Source organism: Pimephales promelas, chromosome 1 (assembly GCF_988280905.1).
Source record: "Pimephales promelas chromosome 1, fPimPro1.hap1.1, whole genome shotgun sequence".
Classification (NCBI taxonomy): Eukaryota; Metazoa; Chordata; class Actinopteri; order Cypriniformes; family Leuciscidae; genus Pimephales; species Pimephales promelas.
The window spans coordinates 11,029,006-11,046,616 of record NC_142769.1 but is presented as its reverse complement, the minus strand read 5'-3'; the positions used below and the strand labels follow the sequence as shown (position 1 = coordinate 11,046,616).

General features: G+C 40.7%; 1 protein-coding gene across 1 annotated transcript; it reads right to left on the bottom strand.

Annotated features, from left to right (window-relative positions):
* Window positions 1–618: 618 nt before the first annotated feature.
* znf219 (zinc finger protein 219) lies at window positions 619–14,137 on the bottom strand. The gene is made up of 5 exons (XM_039652587.2): window positions 13,907–14,137; window positions 7,900–7,990; window positions 5,769–7,809; window positions 5,403–5,546; window positions 619–4,744 (listed from the first exon to the last, which is right to left on the bottom strand). The coding sequence occupies exons 3-5, from the start codon at window positions 7,804–7,806 to the stop codon at window positions 3,630–3,632; spliced, it is 3,297 nt and encodes a 1,098-aa protein (XP_039508521.2). The 5' UTR covers window positions 7,807–7,809; window positions 7,900–7,990; window positions 13,907–14,137; the 3' UTR covers window positions 619–3,629.
* Between the last annotated feature and the right edge of the window lie 3,474 nt (window positions 14,138–17,611).

Sequence of the window (17,611 nt, the reverse complement as noted above, 5' to 3'; positions counted from 1 at the left end):
GCTTCTTCCTGTATTCGCGAAGTTTACTGTGTGTATAAAATATCTTCTTATTAAACTGTATGGACACTGACAAAGTTCTCAATGCTTCGGTTTGAATGTAGGGACACTTTTTATGCTGTCGTGTTAGTGTGGGGCTATTTTGAGCCTTGTTAGTGGTAATAACAAGCGATTTTTATTTGTCATTACTCTATGCCCCATATACTAGCGTTATAGGCTAAACTGTTTTTAGAGATAAAACTATTTACATTCGGCAATCATGAAAACAAATCTCTGATAACGGTTGACTAGGTAACAATGTGTAATTAGACTAAAGGTTCATTTTGCGCCGGAGTTGTCCTTTAAAGCATATCATTTCACTGCAGTGCAGGTGCTCTCAAATAATATTGTACTATTATTTATCCCAATTACCTAAATGATTTTAAACCAAGTCAATGGTGAAGGGTGCGATTTGTGTGGTAAATTATTCTACCAACAAAGTAAACCTTAATGTGACTCTGTATGTAAAGTTAAGGTATGCAGGTTTAATTTTATTTTTATCAATGTGGTGAGCATTTATCGCCAAGTACATGCTTTGTATAAAAGGATAGTTTTGGGAAAATAGCAGGAATTGTAAAGGGAAACAATACGGCAAGCATTTTTTTTTTTTTTTGTATTTTATTGATTCTTCTCTACTGTTTTTCTCAATCCACAATTTCATATTAGTCACTACTATGTTAGATCAGATTCCTCTGCCACCAACAGCAGTCAGCTACTAAAAAAAGGGATCAAACCCAAACCTTCTTTCCACCACTCCTATTTCACTGGATGATATTTATGAATTCACACACTACTGGTGGAACAACAAACAAAAGTGCATGTTGAACTTTGTGAATTTTTGAGCAGCACATCACTGTTTGGGAATACTTTTATGCTTATTTCACAGTGTCAGTTTATCTCACAAAATATTAATTTTTAAGACATTAATGCACATGGTCACACACACATAAACACACAAAACAAAACTATTGCCCTGGTCCCTATACACAGTTAGGCCATCCTAAAAGAGCCACAACATCACTGGCTGCGCAGGGAGCGATGGAGAGCAGGTTTGACGGTTTGATCTCTTGTTAGAAACACAACATCTCTATTTTTATCTGTACAACATTCAAGAGACACATTTCATGTTCATGTTTTTTGTTTGTTTCCTTAGTTTTTTCTTCCATAAAACAAAAAAAAGAACAATGACAATAATAATAATTATGAAGAGCTTGATTTCTTCTCATCGGCATCAAAGTAACATGCACCATAGAAATTTAAGTAACTTCTTGAAAGGCCTCGGAGCTAGATAGTATGTAAGCTTTCAGTGGTGCATACGCTAATGGGAAAGGAGGAAAGCAGGAGATGCAACAGCACGCATGAATGACAGAATGGCACTCATTGAAATGGAAATGACCCCCACATCTGACATCTCAACAAAACAGAGGATCAGATATGTAGAAGTACTGAACACAGTTTACCAAAGAAAACAAAGTGAAACAGTAGGGGCTAAGTGCTTTTGGTGAGCTTACAAAATACTTGAGGAAGTGCTCAGGACAGAAGGCACAGTGGCTTGACTGTTATCTCAAAGGAAAACCACATCAGGGGCTACCGAACACATAAGATACTCTACACACAAAACAAGGACACAATAATGACATTTTAAGGCCAGCCTCTGTCAATCACTGGACATAAGTACCTCCTACTTAGTGTCTAATGATAACAATGAGAGATGACCTGATTTCACAGAGTTGGATGAGGAAAGTAGAGCATCGTTTGTATGATGTGCTAATTCCATATCAAACATGCAACACAATTACAGGAAATCAAATTTGGCAAGCAGATCAGTCACACTGACAATGCTGATAGTGGGACATGTCTTGGACATGATCTCACCATCAACGTATAAATATATTTTCAATTGTTGAAATTTCAAGATCATCAGGCAAGCTTTTACAATGATTGTGTTTCCGAACGATTGATTTGTTGATTGGTTGATTTGACACATTGTTTAAGGGGATGTGAATTAAATCTGCAGCATTATGGGAAAAAAAATGGTTTGGGGTAAAAAGAACAAAAGTTTGATCTGCATTTAAAGGCAAAACTAAAGCGAGTTTGGGGAGGAAATCTTTGCACAGTGCTCTAAAGACATTCTGAAGCAGTCTTCTTTCATAATTATTATAATACTTATTACTATTCTCCATATCCTTTTCCATCAACACTTCTTAAAAAGAAAACAACATATTTTTTTCCTCTTTTTGATCTCTTATGTTTACAAAAGCTACATATGTTCTACTGGGATGTCTGAATTTGTTAGTGTTTCGTTTTTTTTTTCGTTTTTTTTTTTTCGTTTTTGATATTTAAAAAAAAAAAAGAGTCTACTCGCAGCTAAAAAAAAAAAAAAAAAAAAAAAAAACGCATACTGAATGTTTTAGTAGAGACTTTCCACCCTTTGCTGGATGGTTTGAATCAGAGACATTACAGGAATATGAAGGATATATTGCGGAGTCTCCATTTACTAGATTGATATCCGTTTCAAACCCTGAAATTTGAACTTTCCATAACGGCGGTCTGGATTTAACCCAGATATCCTGGTGATCTCTGTAATGTAAACACTTCCATAGGGCCCTTGTCAAACGGCCAGCTGTTCCCACATGTGGTGCTCTGGGTTCATTCATGGTTTCATTCACAGCAGACATAGTCACACAAACTGCCACCATATTGTCACAGAACTCTATGTTCTAGCACAACTACGCATATATACTGTATATATTCAATGTAACTATATTCCTGTGTTGCTGAATCTGCTAAAAACCTTTTACATCAACAGGCACTGAGAGAAATAGCATATAGAAGAGGCAGAATCTCTGTTTCATATAATATCTGAAGAATACCCGTCGGAGCAGACTGGCAGTGTGGATATCTGGTAATATAATCTTTACTCTGTCCTGTTCTGTTAGTGGTGATTCACAAGTACCATTCAGTTATCACAGCATTCTGTTCAGAGTCTGGCAGGTGCATGGTAAGAAGTGTGCTCACTCCTTTGGTTTACTGAAGACGTGCCGTCAGATTAAGTTCATGTGGAAGTAGCATGTCCGTTCAGTATTCGGTTAGCATCTCTCTCAGCATTAATACTGTATATTGTAGTGATTAAGAAGTGTTTCTTTTTTTTTTTTGTAGCTTATTCAGCTCCACAGATTGACATTCCAAGTCCTTGTTGAGATGAGAGCAAGATTCACAGGAGCAAGGAAATTGTAAATGAAATGCAACTTGGCAATTGCGTTCACTGACAAGAAGACAGGAACGAGAGAACAGTGTTCAAGAAGGCCCCGATTCAGGCAGGCTTAGACTAGCATACAATACTGGATATCTCTGTGTGATTGAGAGTCTTTGTGTGTGTAGAGGTAATTGATCACTAACCAAGAGGGTATAATGAGGGGAATGGTTGATTTAATTACTTTTGCGGGTTTCCTGTTAACATATTACATAATGTCCAGTATGTTAGCATAGTGACTGGTCTGCCCTTGGTTTGAAGGATACGAGGGACCCTGGACAACTATTTCCCAAATATTTCTCCCCTGCCCCTATCTTTTCTCCAGGGCTCTCTTTAGATGTTATTTCTCCAAGACACTTTCCTCCTCCTTGGGTAGATACTCAGCCGTGAGGTCTGATGAAACAGACTGAGCCCTTCTGCCCTGATCCTGGGGTACATTTGCAAAGCTGCCATTTGCTTCCATCTCATTCTCCCCCTCTTCAATATCCTCATCTCCCTCTTCTAGGTCCTTTCTCATTTTACGTTTCTTCTCTGTGGCACCAAATCTTCCCGCAGGTCCAGAGGCAAGTTCAAAGCTGTCCTCGCTTTCCTTGTCATCTGGGCTGACTCCATTCTCAGCTCTTGACTTGGATGAGACCCAGTCCTCAGGAGATGCTCCTCCGTCCTCTACACCAAGGAACTTCCACAGAGCCAGGGGATCACGGTCTGGCCCAGCCAAAGTTAGTCTTGGAGAATGATTGGTGGAACTGAAAGGGACGCCTCTCTTGCGACGAGACTTGCTGGTGTGATTAACCTGAAGGTGCATGGCCATCAGCTCAACAGAAGAGGTTCGGAAGGGACAGAACACACATTGATTAAGGATATCATTCCCTCCTTTAGAGCCACCTGATGGTTCACCCCCAGAACTACTCACTCCCACTTCATCTTGTAAAGGGCGACGGGAGAGATCCAGTGGTTCGAAGCCTCCTTCCTGGGATGTTGTGCCGCCCTGATAGCCATTTACTGACATCATGCGGCTTGTAGTAAGGGGTTTCCGTCGAGACACTTTTGGCATTTTCGGAGGTGGTACCTCCCCAATCCAATTTGTTTCTAGACCACCAGGGAAGAGTGTCCCCATCATCCCTGACAGACTGCGATAGTGACTCTCCAGGTCTCCCTCTCTTTGATGAATGGATGCAGAAGAGCCCTCCTTCTGCTCTGATGGGCCTTCACCCCATGACTGACTGTGCCTTGGAAGCTCCCTTCCAAAAGACGACTGGGATATGGAGGGTAGTCTGCGCTTTTTTACCCCTTCACGAGGAGATCCAGTCAGAGAGGGAAGGCTAGGTGATGGGGAGGTTGGGGAGGTTGCCATAGCGTTCCTTTGCTCACGATGATGACGTTGAAGGTGGTATTTGAGAGAGCCAGACTGGGTGCCAGCATAATCACAGTGGGGGCATTTGTATGGTCTCTCACCTGAAACAAGGAATAAATTACTCTTGTTAAGTAGACTGAAAACTGAAATGTTGTTTTAAGAACAGAAATTTGGCTAAGAAAAACAATGCTTGATTAGGGAGGCCATAGCAGTTAGGCAATAAATTGCCTGTGTGAAAATATATGCAGTTACACACAGTAACAGATAGATGGCAGTGCTTATCATCATATGTAAAATCAGGTAAATTCCCCAGTGCATTAGTTAAATTAGGACATTTCATCTCTCATCAACCGTGTGAACACTGCAATTTTCTTCTTTAAAATTTCATTCTTTCTTTTTTTTTTTTTTTTTTTGGTAATTACATTTTGTGAAGAACCCGATAGTCAGCAAATGGTTTCAATTAAACTAAATCAGGAAAGTTACAAATGTCAAGTGTTACAAGCTCCAAGTGTCATTCTTACAAAGTACCAATCTAAAAACCAAGATCAATTGTGATTATGTTGCTTTTGATTATCATTGTAGTACGATCACTGTATAAATAATATTACTGTAGATTCATATTTAATCCAATATTTTAAGTCATAATTTTTGTTTTATAGGTTTAACAAAATATAAGTCAAAGCCCCCTGGGACATGCTTAAGTAACCCCCTGGGGTATTCCCCTAGGAGTCACAGATTTAGTAAACATGATATCCTTACCTGTGTGTACACGAAGGTGCACTTTAAGGTGATGGGAAGAGCGGAAGGCTTTACCACAGTAGGGACAATCCTTCATCCCTGTTCCCCGAACACGCTCCCTTGGAGATGAAGTGGAAGAGGACGATTCCCTCACACCGTTGGGACCTTGAGATAAGATGTATAATGAATAAATTAAACTGTTTCTGAAAATGATCCTGCCTAAAACACATGGAGGAAATTTTACAAAACTAATAGCAGTAGAAACTTTTTTATTAATTAAAGTTCAATAAAGGTCCTGCAGTGTCATAGCCTATGAAGGATTGTAACCGATAAGAAATATTGTCAAGATAAAGTCTGCTGTTTTTGATTATGCTGGCTGATCCTTACCAGAGAGATGTGATATGACAGAATGGAAGCTCCCAGCTGACACGACTCCTGATGGGAGTTGCTTTCTCTCCTGCCTAATATCATTGTCACTTGTTCTTTGCCCTCCTTCTACGCCGCCTGTTGCTTGAGCTCCACTGACTCTGTTTATAATGTCCTCTTCCCTGGACATGCCCCCTCGGGCACTTTGGCCTTTCTGTGGTTTCTGGACATGGACACGGGCGTGAGCAACCACCTGCTGAAGGCTTCTGAACATCTTGCCACAATCTGGACACTCCCACGGTGAACTAGATCCCTCCAGTTCCTCTCTAGAACCCAACCCACCCAGGTAGGCCCTCATCTGCTTGGCTTCCCCAGCGACCGTGCCTCGTGAGGAAGAAAACTGATGGTGTGAATGGGATCTCTGCTGCTGCTGCTGCTGCTGTTGCTGTTGGTTGTTCTGTGCTGCCACCAGACTGCGTGCAACCAGCTGCCACATGGCTGCCTGGTCTGTACCGTCTGCTGACTCACTTCCCCGCCCTCCTCCTCCGTTACCCATTTCTGCAACCTGTGCCACTGCCTGAAGGCGCTCCATGCAACTTCCATTGCTGTTGTCTTTGGGTAATCCCAGATAGCCCAATATAGAGGATTTGCTTGAGCCTGCACTGGCATCTGACCTCTCTGTGCGATTTCCTGAAGCACCGCCACTGGCCATACTTCGAGCAAGGAGCAAGTTAGAATACAGAGCCCCCAGCACTTGCGTGCTTGCAGGACCTTTGGATTGATCAGTTCCAGCTGGACCCAGATTGCTCAATCCAGCCTTGAGGCCAAGCTTGTTCAGATGCACCTTCATATGGTTCTTTAGAAACCAGGGTTCCTTGAAGCCACGGCCACAGACCTGGCACTTATGATCCAATGAGTCCTTGTGCTTCCGCATGTGCCCCTTCAAAAACCAGGACTGAGTAAAACGCTGTCCGCATGTCTCACATCGGAAAGCTGGAACAACAGACATTTGTGGGGGAGGATTTTCTATTGGTGCCGTTATAGGGTGAGAAGGGAAAACCGTTTCAGTGGGAGGATCTTTAGGTGGGTGGGTCTCCTGCAGATGGGCAGCCAGTCTTTCCTCCTGGCTGGCTGAGAAGGGACACATTGTACATTTGTAGGGGTTGTGGAGGATCCGCACATGACGTGCAAGCTCTGAAGCTGTTCGGAACTTACCCTTACAAGCATGACACCGGAAGGCAGGAGCAGCTGTGGAGGGGGCGTTGTCATCCAAGTGGGCCTGGCCAAGTGGAGAAAAGGAGGTTGAGATGGGTGCTTCCTCTGTTAAAGGTGGAGTCAGGGCTGATGCTCCTTCAAAGAGGAACTGAGGGCTGCTAGCAGTTTGAAGAGGTTCCTCTGGAACCATGTCTTCATTCATACTTTTTTGTGATGACCCAGATAATGAATTCTGGATTACACTCTCGCTCACGTGATTCTGCTGCAGTTTGACATGCGTGGCTTGGTAGGGAGCTGAAGCCCGACGCTCCCTGTCCAAACTGTGTGCTCGAGCGTGCAGAGACAAAATACTCTGGAAGCGGAACCTCTTTCCACACACATGGCAGGGGAACCTTAGGCCAGGCCCAGAGCTGGTCCCTCCAGGAACAGCCATGCCCTCATTGTTGAAAAGCTGAAGATCCAACTCATCATTGTAGCTGGTACTTTGACCAGAGGAGATTGCCTGCTCCAGAGCTCCAAAACCAGGGAAAGGTGCTAATGGTGTGGCTGGTGGGCTGCTCTCTAATGAGGGACTGCCGAGTTCCAATTCGCCAGGAAACAGTGCCACAGCTGGGGTGGGTGATGGGGGTGTTGATAACTCCTCATCCTCCTCCTCATCTTGGAAGCAGGCTTCAGGAAGTGGGCAGGGTGAGACCGGGACATAGAGTTCAGTTTGAGGGCTAGAAGGTGTAGATAGAGGACTCTGGGGTAGGAATTGGGGACTGTGATCCAAAGATGGCATGGAGGGTGGAGACAGAGGAGGCTCACAGGAAAGTGCCAGCATACACTCTGGTGGGGAATCCATACTCTGAGTGAGAAAGGATGAACAATAACAATTAGACAGGCAGACAGACAGACAGACAGACAGACAGATACTGTAGATAGATAGATAGCTTACTGTAAATGTGTCTATGCCATGCTTCACTTCCTTGAATTAAAAAGGGCGTTTTCCGATGGTGGCAATTTGCCTGACCACCTCCAACAGTCCCCTGTCAAGTACAACACAGAATAAAAAATGAGTTGATACACATTTGTTCCTGTGTACGGATCTAAGGGCAGAACGGGACATGGACTGTCCCAAACAGGATGGGCGCGAGATGTTTGGACTTCCCCACACACCCTTCCTGCACATACACTTATAGTAGCTGCTTAAATCAAAACAAAAAATACATACACACACCTTAAAATACAGACACACAGATTCAACCTCTCCAGTCCCTTTGCTACTCATACAAACACACACACACACACACACAATGCACTGACCAAAGCGAACAATAGTATAAATACACACATGCATGCGTTGCAAAAGTCTGGAGTGGACAAGCCCAGACACAACAAGAAAAAAAAAAAAAAACACCTGCTTTTTTCATAAATTAGAGAAAATGAATTTCATTGATGATTACTGCATGGCAATCTGTTAAACATCTGTGAGGACGTCTGTATGCCTGGATATGTATCACTATGCTTGAATTCGTGTGGGCGTTTTTTTTTTTTCAGTATTTACCTCTGTGAACAGACTGAACTGTATGTCTGTGTCTGAGATTTATGTACACAATCAAGTGATTGTTTGTGCATTAATGTGTGTCTGTGTGTGAGTGTGAAAGTGTGTGTATCTGTGACACAAGACTTGGACGAAACCGTGGCTTACAGAACCAGTTGACATTTTAGATCAGCCGTGACTCACAAGGATATCACACTATATCAATCATCTGCCCCCTCTTTCTTTCTTTCTTTCTTTCTTTCTTTCTTTCTTTCTTTCTTTCTTTCTTTCTTTCTTTCTTTCTTTCTTTCTTTCTTTCTTTCTTTCTTTCTCCCACCATTATCGTGCTTCTTTTTCCTTTCTTCTATCTTTTCACTTCCATAGATTTTGATTCCACCCCTTGCACTTTTTCCTCTCTCCACCCTCATTCCCTCCTCCCTCTATTCTTCACTGATTTTCTTTCTTTCTATCATTCTCTCTCTCTCTGTGTCTCTCTGCAGCGGTGCCAGTTGGCACTGTGCCAGGGAATGCTGATATCAGCTGGTAGATTGGGGCCTGCCAACATGGCGAAGAGAAAAGAGAGGAGAGAGACAGACAGGCAAGAAAGAGAAGAATTGGGGGGGGGGGGGTAGTGAAGAAACATAAATGAAGAACAAAAATACGTTTTGAATGAGCATATTTGATTGGTAAATCTGTCGAGAAAGGGGACAGAGTGTTCTGCTCTGCAATGGAGGATCTTGCGGTCTGTTTGGTCTGCTGGCATTATTATCATATGAATATCGTCATGGCAATTCACTGTTCTGCCTTGACAGACACGTTTGTGTCTGACCAACCCTGCCACGCCAATAAAGCTTCTCTAAATTTGGATAGATGGAGAGAGTGATAAGGTGCTAGACAGAGGGGGGAGGGGAGAGAAGGCAGGAGAGCGATAAAGCAGCATGTGCAAATAATGCATGCACACACACACATACACACACACTCAATATGGCACCTAGTCACTAGATGATTCATGCATGCTAAACACCTTTGTCTGAACGGCCACATGCTACACTCCCTGTACAAGCAAACACACAAATGCACACACATTTTGTTCTTCCTTGGGGCACATGTAGTCAAATATATGCTATATAACTACCTGCTTTTTATGTAATGGAATGATTATCTCATAAACAAAAATAAGAAGAGAAATAGACCATAGTCATGTACAATAACGGCATGTAATGTAGCTGCAATTACAATATTTAGTAGCAAATGCATCCTGTAAAATATACAACAATTTGTTTACCTGTAAGATTTTGATTGAGGTCAACTGATTCTTCCATTATCCAAGTATCGCTAATTGGTTTTACTGAACATTTGCTACATAAGTACCAATACAAATATGGTCGCATTTCCAAGAATGATGACACATAACACATTCTGAAAAACCTTTCATAAAACCTCAATGCCTGAACAAGCACTTGAGTCACTTTGATAAAAACCTATTTTTCTCACTGTGGTTCGTATTCCGCAGCCTTGAGCACCTGAAATAACGTCTCCTGCCTTTAGTGTGAGGACACACTGGGCCTCCAACAGTGTAGCCATGTAATGCATCTAAAGGCTAAGAGGAGATCATACTTCTGAAAGACTTTAGACTTGTGGCCTTGAAAATATAGCATGAATGGTTTTATCGCAGCCTGTTCTTTTATATGTGACCAGAGAGAGAGAGAGAAATGGTGAGAGACTATGAGTGAGAACTGATTGCTCAGCATGTGATGAATGTGTGTGTGTGTGTGTGTGTGCGTATGCAAACTTTGAGGCATGAACTGCACTTTACCTTTCTTGTATCTCTGAGTGGGATTTCTAATGTCAGTGTGTATATGATTTTGGATTGTTGCAGTCATTCAGGAAGTCCCTACAGACAAAATTCATTTCCTGTTTCTAACATTGGGCTGAAGTTTATCTCTCTCAGTGACGCAGCCGCTCTGCATAACGTCATTTTTCTTTAAGTGACTTCAGCATGTTCAAAATGATCTTTCCCTTCATTTTCCAACATTATGCTAAGTCGTCCACAACCTTCCCCGTTCTCCTCGTCTCATTATATTTTGTTTCTCTTTAAAAGACTTGCAGAGAGCTTGAGGGTTTCATTCAAAGATGCTGAAGAGAGGATAAGTAAGTTAAAAACGTCACAATTTTGACCATTATCTTTCGCTGAGCATGAGACATGGATATCAGACTTGAAATTACGTTCACAGTAAGGTGCTTCACAAAACAAATCAATTAATTCTTCCCTATATAGTGCCAAATCTGAAGAACTGAACTTGGACAGTTCAACTGTCCAAGTTCAAGTTTAGTGAAAATTTAATAGACGTCTAAATCATAGCCCAAGATTAGACTAGTCATCAATTAGATAACAAATAAATGAAATGAGTGAAGAAATGAAAGCAAACAACTCGTAATTACGGTTTACTTTGCTTGCATGATGGCATATATAATAAATTAAATTAATTATCATCTCAATAAATTATTTCGGTTATTTTGGCTAGAAGTGGGTTACTCATAGCCAGACTATATTGGGTCTATAGTTAACCTAGATGGTGAAATAACGGCTATTGCTTGCTGGGTTGTTAACGAACTACATGTTAATAAAAATATATGTGACAACATTACCTTTGTAGTGTAAAGACTAATGCAGCTGGACAACAGTGATCAAAATATTAGAAAGCCCACAAAAATATTTGCATTACATTCCCAGAATGACAAGAACGTGTCTAGTATCATCTATAGGCGAGGACACAGATAATTCAGTTTAGAGAAATGCGTCTGCTAAATAAATCAACAACATATCGGTACTTTTTTTAGATTACATAGCCTATGTTTGGGAATAACAGTGTGCCGACTTTAGATTGTTTGCATTTTTTATACAATAAATAAGAGCCTGATGTAAATGTGATGATGTCAAGTAATCGATGGCAATCTATCGGATCACCTGAGATGGATGATAATAACAGGTGTAAATCGGTCAGCACACACTAAAGCAGTATAAGCTTTGATTCAGGTTTAATCTTCTCTTGGGTGATCTAAAGAATGAATAATTTTCAATCAGAATCAGCTTGCTTTTGTTTTAGAATGAACAGCCAACCTCTAACCTCCACCAATGAAATGAGCTGTAAGGTGTCCGCTGGCTGTGTGCAACAAGTGCACAAAGGCAGTGTGCTGAGGTAAAAAGTCTACCTTCAGGCATTTAAGTACAGAGAGGAACTCAAATAGAGCAGACAACGCTGGTCTATTTGACGGAACGAGCCGTTCTGAATTTGTAGTATATAACTATAAATTCCACCTTTTAGCGGTTGATAAGGTACAAAGTCGTCCTTACTGGCCCAGTGACAAGCTGATGTACCTCTAAAGGTAGCCTACAATTGTTCATATTTTTTTCTGAGATTGTAATATGACTAAATCAACCTAATTACATTTTGTTAGGCCTAAGTGAAAGCACTTTTTGTGGACAGATCAGGTAAAATTAGCTCTTTACAAGAACTATGTTTTTCTTCTTTGACATGACAGCTTGAGTAAATTCATGTCCCAAGTTCAAAGTATGGATAACCAATTATATCAAGTTTGTGCATTGTGATGCATTTGCCAAGCCAAAAATCTGTTGATCAATTATCAATTATCAATTATCAAAGTCACTGGAACAGCTCATCCAGATCTGCTGTTTGTGCAGGTCATCAAGATGAGCTGGATCAGATCTGGTTGTAAAAGTTGTTTACGGGGCCCTTCACTTCTACCCGCCCCAGTTCGGCCACATTTCTGTGCTGCTCTGCCCTCTTATCCGTCAAACTGTCACGTCAGTTCAGGGGGGCTGGTCTCATTCCGTCACCCCTCATGCAAGCACGTACAGGGGCAGAGATTATAGCCTGTATGCCAGTGCCCCACATCTGTGACAGAATGAAATCATTTGAAAGAATGGTGCCTTTAAAATGTTCGTCTTTTCATTAAGCTATAGGCTATATAAAGTTTCTTTGCGGGATGTATTTGCAGGACATCAGATGACCCGTCCGTGGAGAGGAATGTACTCGCGTGATGTGCGTCAGTAACGCGCATCCATTTTCAGTCGCCTTCCTCCTCTCTCGCGGCCATCTCAATTAAAAAGCCACATTAATGAAATAAATAAATGCTCACAAACAAATGCGCACACGACACGTCCTCTCGCGAACACTGACATTCGCGCATGATTAATCCTGAGCATAAAAGAGTGATTTACAGAAGCCACAGCATCGTTTTCCCAAACTGAGGGAGAAATTAAGCTTTTTTTAGGACGTGATGTTGTGCACTCCATTTTCTTCCTGATTTTCTTTCAACAAAAGATAAAGGGAGGGGAAAGGACAAGCGATCAGGGTGCAGCTGAAAAGTGCCATCATGGGGTTTCATCTTGAAATCCGCTGACAATCTCGCCGCTATCGTGACAAAACGCGATCGAGGGACATGTGAAACTTTACGTTTTTAGGGCCGTTAGTAAAACTAGCACCTTCGGCTGCAGCTGCAGGTTTTGCGCTACAGTTTAAATAGCGATTACGAGCGCGCATCTGTTGAGGTAACGTTAGGACATGCAGAGCATGAAATTCTCCAACGAGGTATTGTATTAACATGCACGTAAAATGCCCCAAAGTTAGAAAGCACTACTATTGATGTAGGCTACTAACAATTTCTCCCTCAGAGAGTCCGACCGATATAGAGTCATGAATCCTAAGACTGTTTTACGTGGAAAACTGGAGCAGAAGGAACTAAAGCTTCTCATAAAGTAGCCAAAAAACTTAAGGAGTTGCTACATTTTGCAGTAGCTGAGAGCAGCTTTTCCCCATGAGAAAAGTTAAACATAGCCTGCATTTTAGTTTAGGGCACTTTTCCCTCACTTGAGAAAGGCTTTGAAAATATTGAAGGGCCTTAAAAACGAAAGTTGCATTTTCATGCCCGGGTCTCGCATCTCTTTCAGGACATGCGCGCGCGCGCGCGCGCTCACACACACACACACACACACACACACACACCGGCAACATACACGGCACGAGACAAAAGTGAGGAAGTGTATGTGCCAGAACACATATGATGTGTCCTAACAGAGGCACACGAGACGCCAATCAAGTATGTCCTATTGTAGGCTATGTGTAAGAAACCCGATATGTAAACGCGACGACTATTCGTATCAATGGATTTTCATTACCCGGATCAGCCCCCCCCCCCCAAAAAAAAGTCGTCGTCGGATATTTGTTGTTTGTCAAGGCGACAACATTCGCTCTCTATACGTCTAAAACTGTATACAAACAAACACATTCGTACCCTCGACCAATATGTATCAGTAAAACCGTTCAAAAAGAGCAGATTAGGTCAATTATTTGAAATGAATCAGATATTTTCTGATGAAAGTAAGGCTGAATGTACTTACGGGAGAGGCGGCGAGGAGATTAATGACAACACACGTCATGATTACGTTTCACTTGAATTAAATACATTACGAGTTAGGGAAAAAAATGGAAATCGGGGGTAGTTGTATACAAGCATACGCCGATACCCCCCTCCCTTCTGCCCTTTCTATCTTCTCCTCCCTCTTTCCTCACACGTCTCTCTCCCTCTCTCTCTTCTCAAAGATCCATTTATTGTGCAGTCGTGAGTGAGTGAATGAGAGAGAGGCGGAGGCTGTAGGTTGCAAATGTAATTATAATCTCGCAGGCACCATTTTAAAACGATCTATAGATTTGTGGGATAGACTGACACACCGCGCGCTTAGAAATCACGTTCAAGTTTCTCGCGTCTGCTTGTAGTGCTCAGATTTACGCGCAAACGTATTTTAGAAGTATTAAGAGTATGAACGTTTCATCCCAACATTGTTGTCCATCAGAAAGTCCTTCTAGTTCTGTTGCCAGACAGTTGTGATTGTGTCGCGCACTGGAAGAGAAACTCAGGCTCCACGTGGGAGCAGAGCAGGTGCGCGCGCGCGGGTCACCATCTACTATTCCACTTCTACTGACTGTTAACTTATAAAAATATCCCGCCACCACACACACACACACACACACGCACATACATATAGCCTATACATGTGTGTGTGTGTGTGTGTGTCAGTGCTGATTTACATCATTGTATCCTCTATTGACCTAATATAAGCAAACAAACAAACCACCTACTGTTAAGCATTTAAAACTTGCCTACATCAGATTCACCCTCATTTTTCCTTTGTAATAAATAAATAAACAGCCAACATAAATAAATAGATTACAAATGCATTTGGAGCATTTGCTGTTAATAACAACGAGAAATAATAACGGTATTAATAGATGTATTAATAATACATCTCTCTCTCTCTCTCTCTCTCTCCTCTCTCTCCCCCCCTCTCTCAATATATATATATATATATATATATATGCCAATGTCTGTCTGTTTATTATTTTGACCTGCGAAAAAAAACAAACAAATAACTGCCTAGCCATACTGTTATTTTTGCTTTAGGCCTATTTTAGGCCTCAGAAGAAAGAAAACCTTTGTGAGATTCAGTCTCATTTCTGCTATTGGATGCCTGCAGGTGTTTTCGTCTGGATCGGAGGCTGTGTTTTGTTGAGTTTGCACAGTGAGGATGGTTTTGGAGAGGGGTCTTGTTATTAACTCACGAACACCTCTGACTGTCAGCTCATGCAAGTGTATCAGTGTCTCGTCAGTAAGCGAGTGAACGTGTGTTTTTGTGTATTGTGTATTGTGTCTGATACAGTCATATCATCACCCGCCCCCAACGCTTTGATTGTCTTGTACGCCGCAGCTCAAATGCACCAATTAATATGCAGAGAGTGAGTGAGACGGAGACAAAAAAAAAATGGAAAGGAAGAAAAAAACATGCGGGGGGGGGGGGGGGGGTTCATGGAGAACAGGAAGGAGTGAAAGAAGGGCAATGAAATGACAGATGAAGAGGAAAAGAGAGACACATGAGGTGGTCTGAGGAGGAGATGAAATCTGATAGATTTAAGAGAGAAGAAAGGAAGAAAGAGGGATGGAAGAAGAGAGCAGGGGACCGATGGAGAATCAATACCTACATATTTAGTCAGAGATAGAGGGATCGATTGGGTGAGGATAGAGAGAGAGGGAGAGAGAGAGAGAGAACGAGAGTAGAGGGGTTAAAGGGGTGGAGTGATGTGGCATTGGCTGCTGTCTCTTTGTCGCAGTGTCAGGGTATTGATACTGTAATATCGCCATGACAATAGCACCGTGGCGACGGCCATGACGACGCCTGGCAGCACAATGCAGCAGCAGTACTGAGGGCAGTGAGGCATTACAGGCCAGAGAGGAACAGAGAGACAGACGGGGGGAGGTTGGCAGGTGCATGTCTGCTGCTCTCATGAATGTATATGTAACCATTATAGAAGCCCAAAATCGGCAAGTGTCTTTGGGTCGATCTGCTGGACTGTGGAGTAAAAAAACAAACAAAAAAAACTGATTTATTTCATCCCCGTAGGCCTATACATCCAAAAGTCTGAACTTTGGGGGAAAATGAAAAAGGGCAACATTGTGAAAGTGAATAAAATAATTCAAGGTTCTGCTGGCATGTGAAGATGCTCTTGGGAACGTCAACTCACGCTGAAGAACATAATCATCAGGGTTTGGACGAACTTAAGGAGTTCATGTCAGCTGGCATTAATGCACAAAGGGAACATTTTTTCAATTCAGTTTAAAATTTTATTTTAAATTGTTCGGCTGATAATATGCGCATTCAAAAAAATATGTGTTAATCGATAAAAATGTAATCAATTTCATAACATTGGAATTACTTGAAGTTGATCGCCGCATATCAGTATCTGAAAAAAGTAAAGATTAGGACTAGTGTAGCATATAAAAAGTAAAACATTCAAAAGAAATGACAACGACCCCTTTCAGATTGTGATTATGCGTTTCCACATAATGCCATAAATGTAATGTACTGTACATTTATAACTGTATTTAATGTTACTCTGGCATCATATGGCAAAAAAAAAAAAGTGTTTCTATGGAAGCCCATTTCCACCACATAAGGAAATAAATGCTCAAATAAAATCATAATTATGACATAAAAAGTTCATAATTGTGATACAAATTTTATTTGAAGATAAAATGTCAAAATAATGCGATGACAAAAAAAATCAGATTTTTGTCTTATAATTTTGACTGCCATAATTGTCACTTCGTCATTATCCTCATTCTCATAACTTTAGTTTTGAGAGTTTTGAAAGTTTTATTTCATAATTCCAACGTTTTATGTGATAATTATGGATATTATCTAATTTAGAAGTTTTCATAATTTCATTATATCAGGTTATATTTGACAATATATATTATTACATGTTATTATGTCATATTATTTATTTATATAATTTTGACTGTCATAATTATAACTTAATTTCATAATTTCAACTGTGCCATGATTTGAACCTTTTCTCAATCATAAATGAGTATTTCGAAATGTACCTCTAAATTTTAAACTGTCTTAGTGTATCTAATATATATATATATATATATATATATACAGTGTATACATATTTTTTTTTGATGAAGAAATTAGTCATTTTAAGTTGTACTAATATTTCACAATATTATTGTGTTTTATTATTAAATAAATGCAGCCTTGCCACCACATAATAATATTTTTTAAAACTGCCTTTGTATCTAACAATTCTGACTTTTTTAGCCAAAAACTTTTACTTTTCACAATTCTGACTTTTTAGTTATAAACGTTTATATTTAGAAATTCTGACTTTTTTTTTCTTGGAATTCTGAGTTTACATCTCACAAAATTTTTTTTTTTCTTCCATTAAATAAAAAACAAGGCAACTTTGACTTTTCATCTCTCAATTCTGACTTTTTTTCCTCCTCACAAATTAACCAGACTTCCATCTTAGATTTGGAAATTAATAGCTTGCAATTCTCAGTATAATTATCTTGTTTTTCAGATTTGTTTCCCCCAGAACTGTGAGATAAAAACTTGCCATTACCATTTTTTTTTTATTATATGGCAGAAAAAAGCTTTTATTTTTTGAACAAATAAAAAAACTCTAACCAGCCCCAAATTCTTATATGTAGGCTGCTCCTAAATGTACAATTGTTATTTGCTTTAAAGGTATAAAAATGCAAA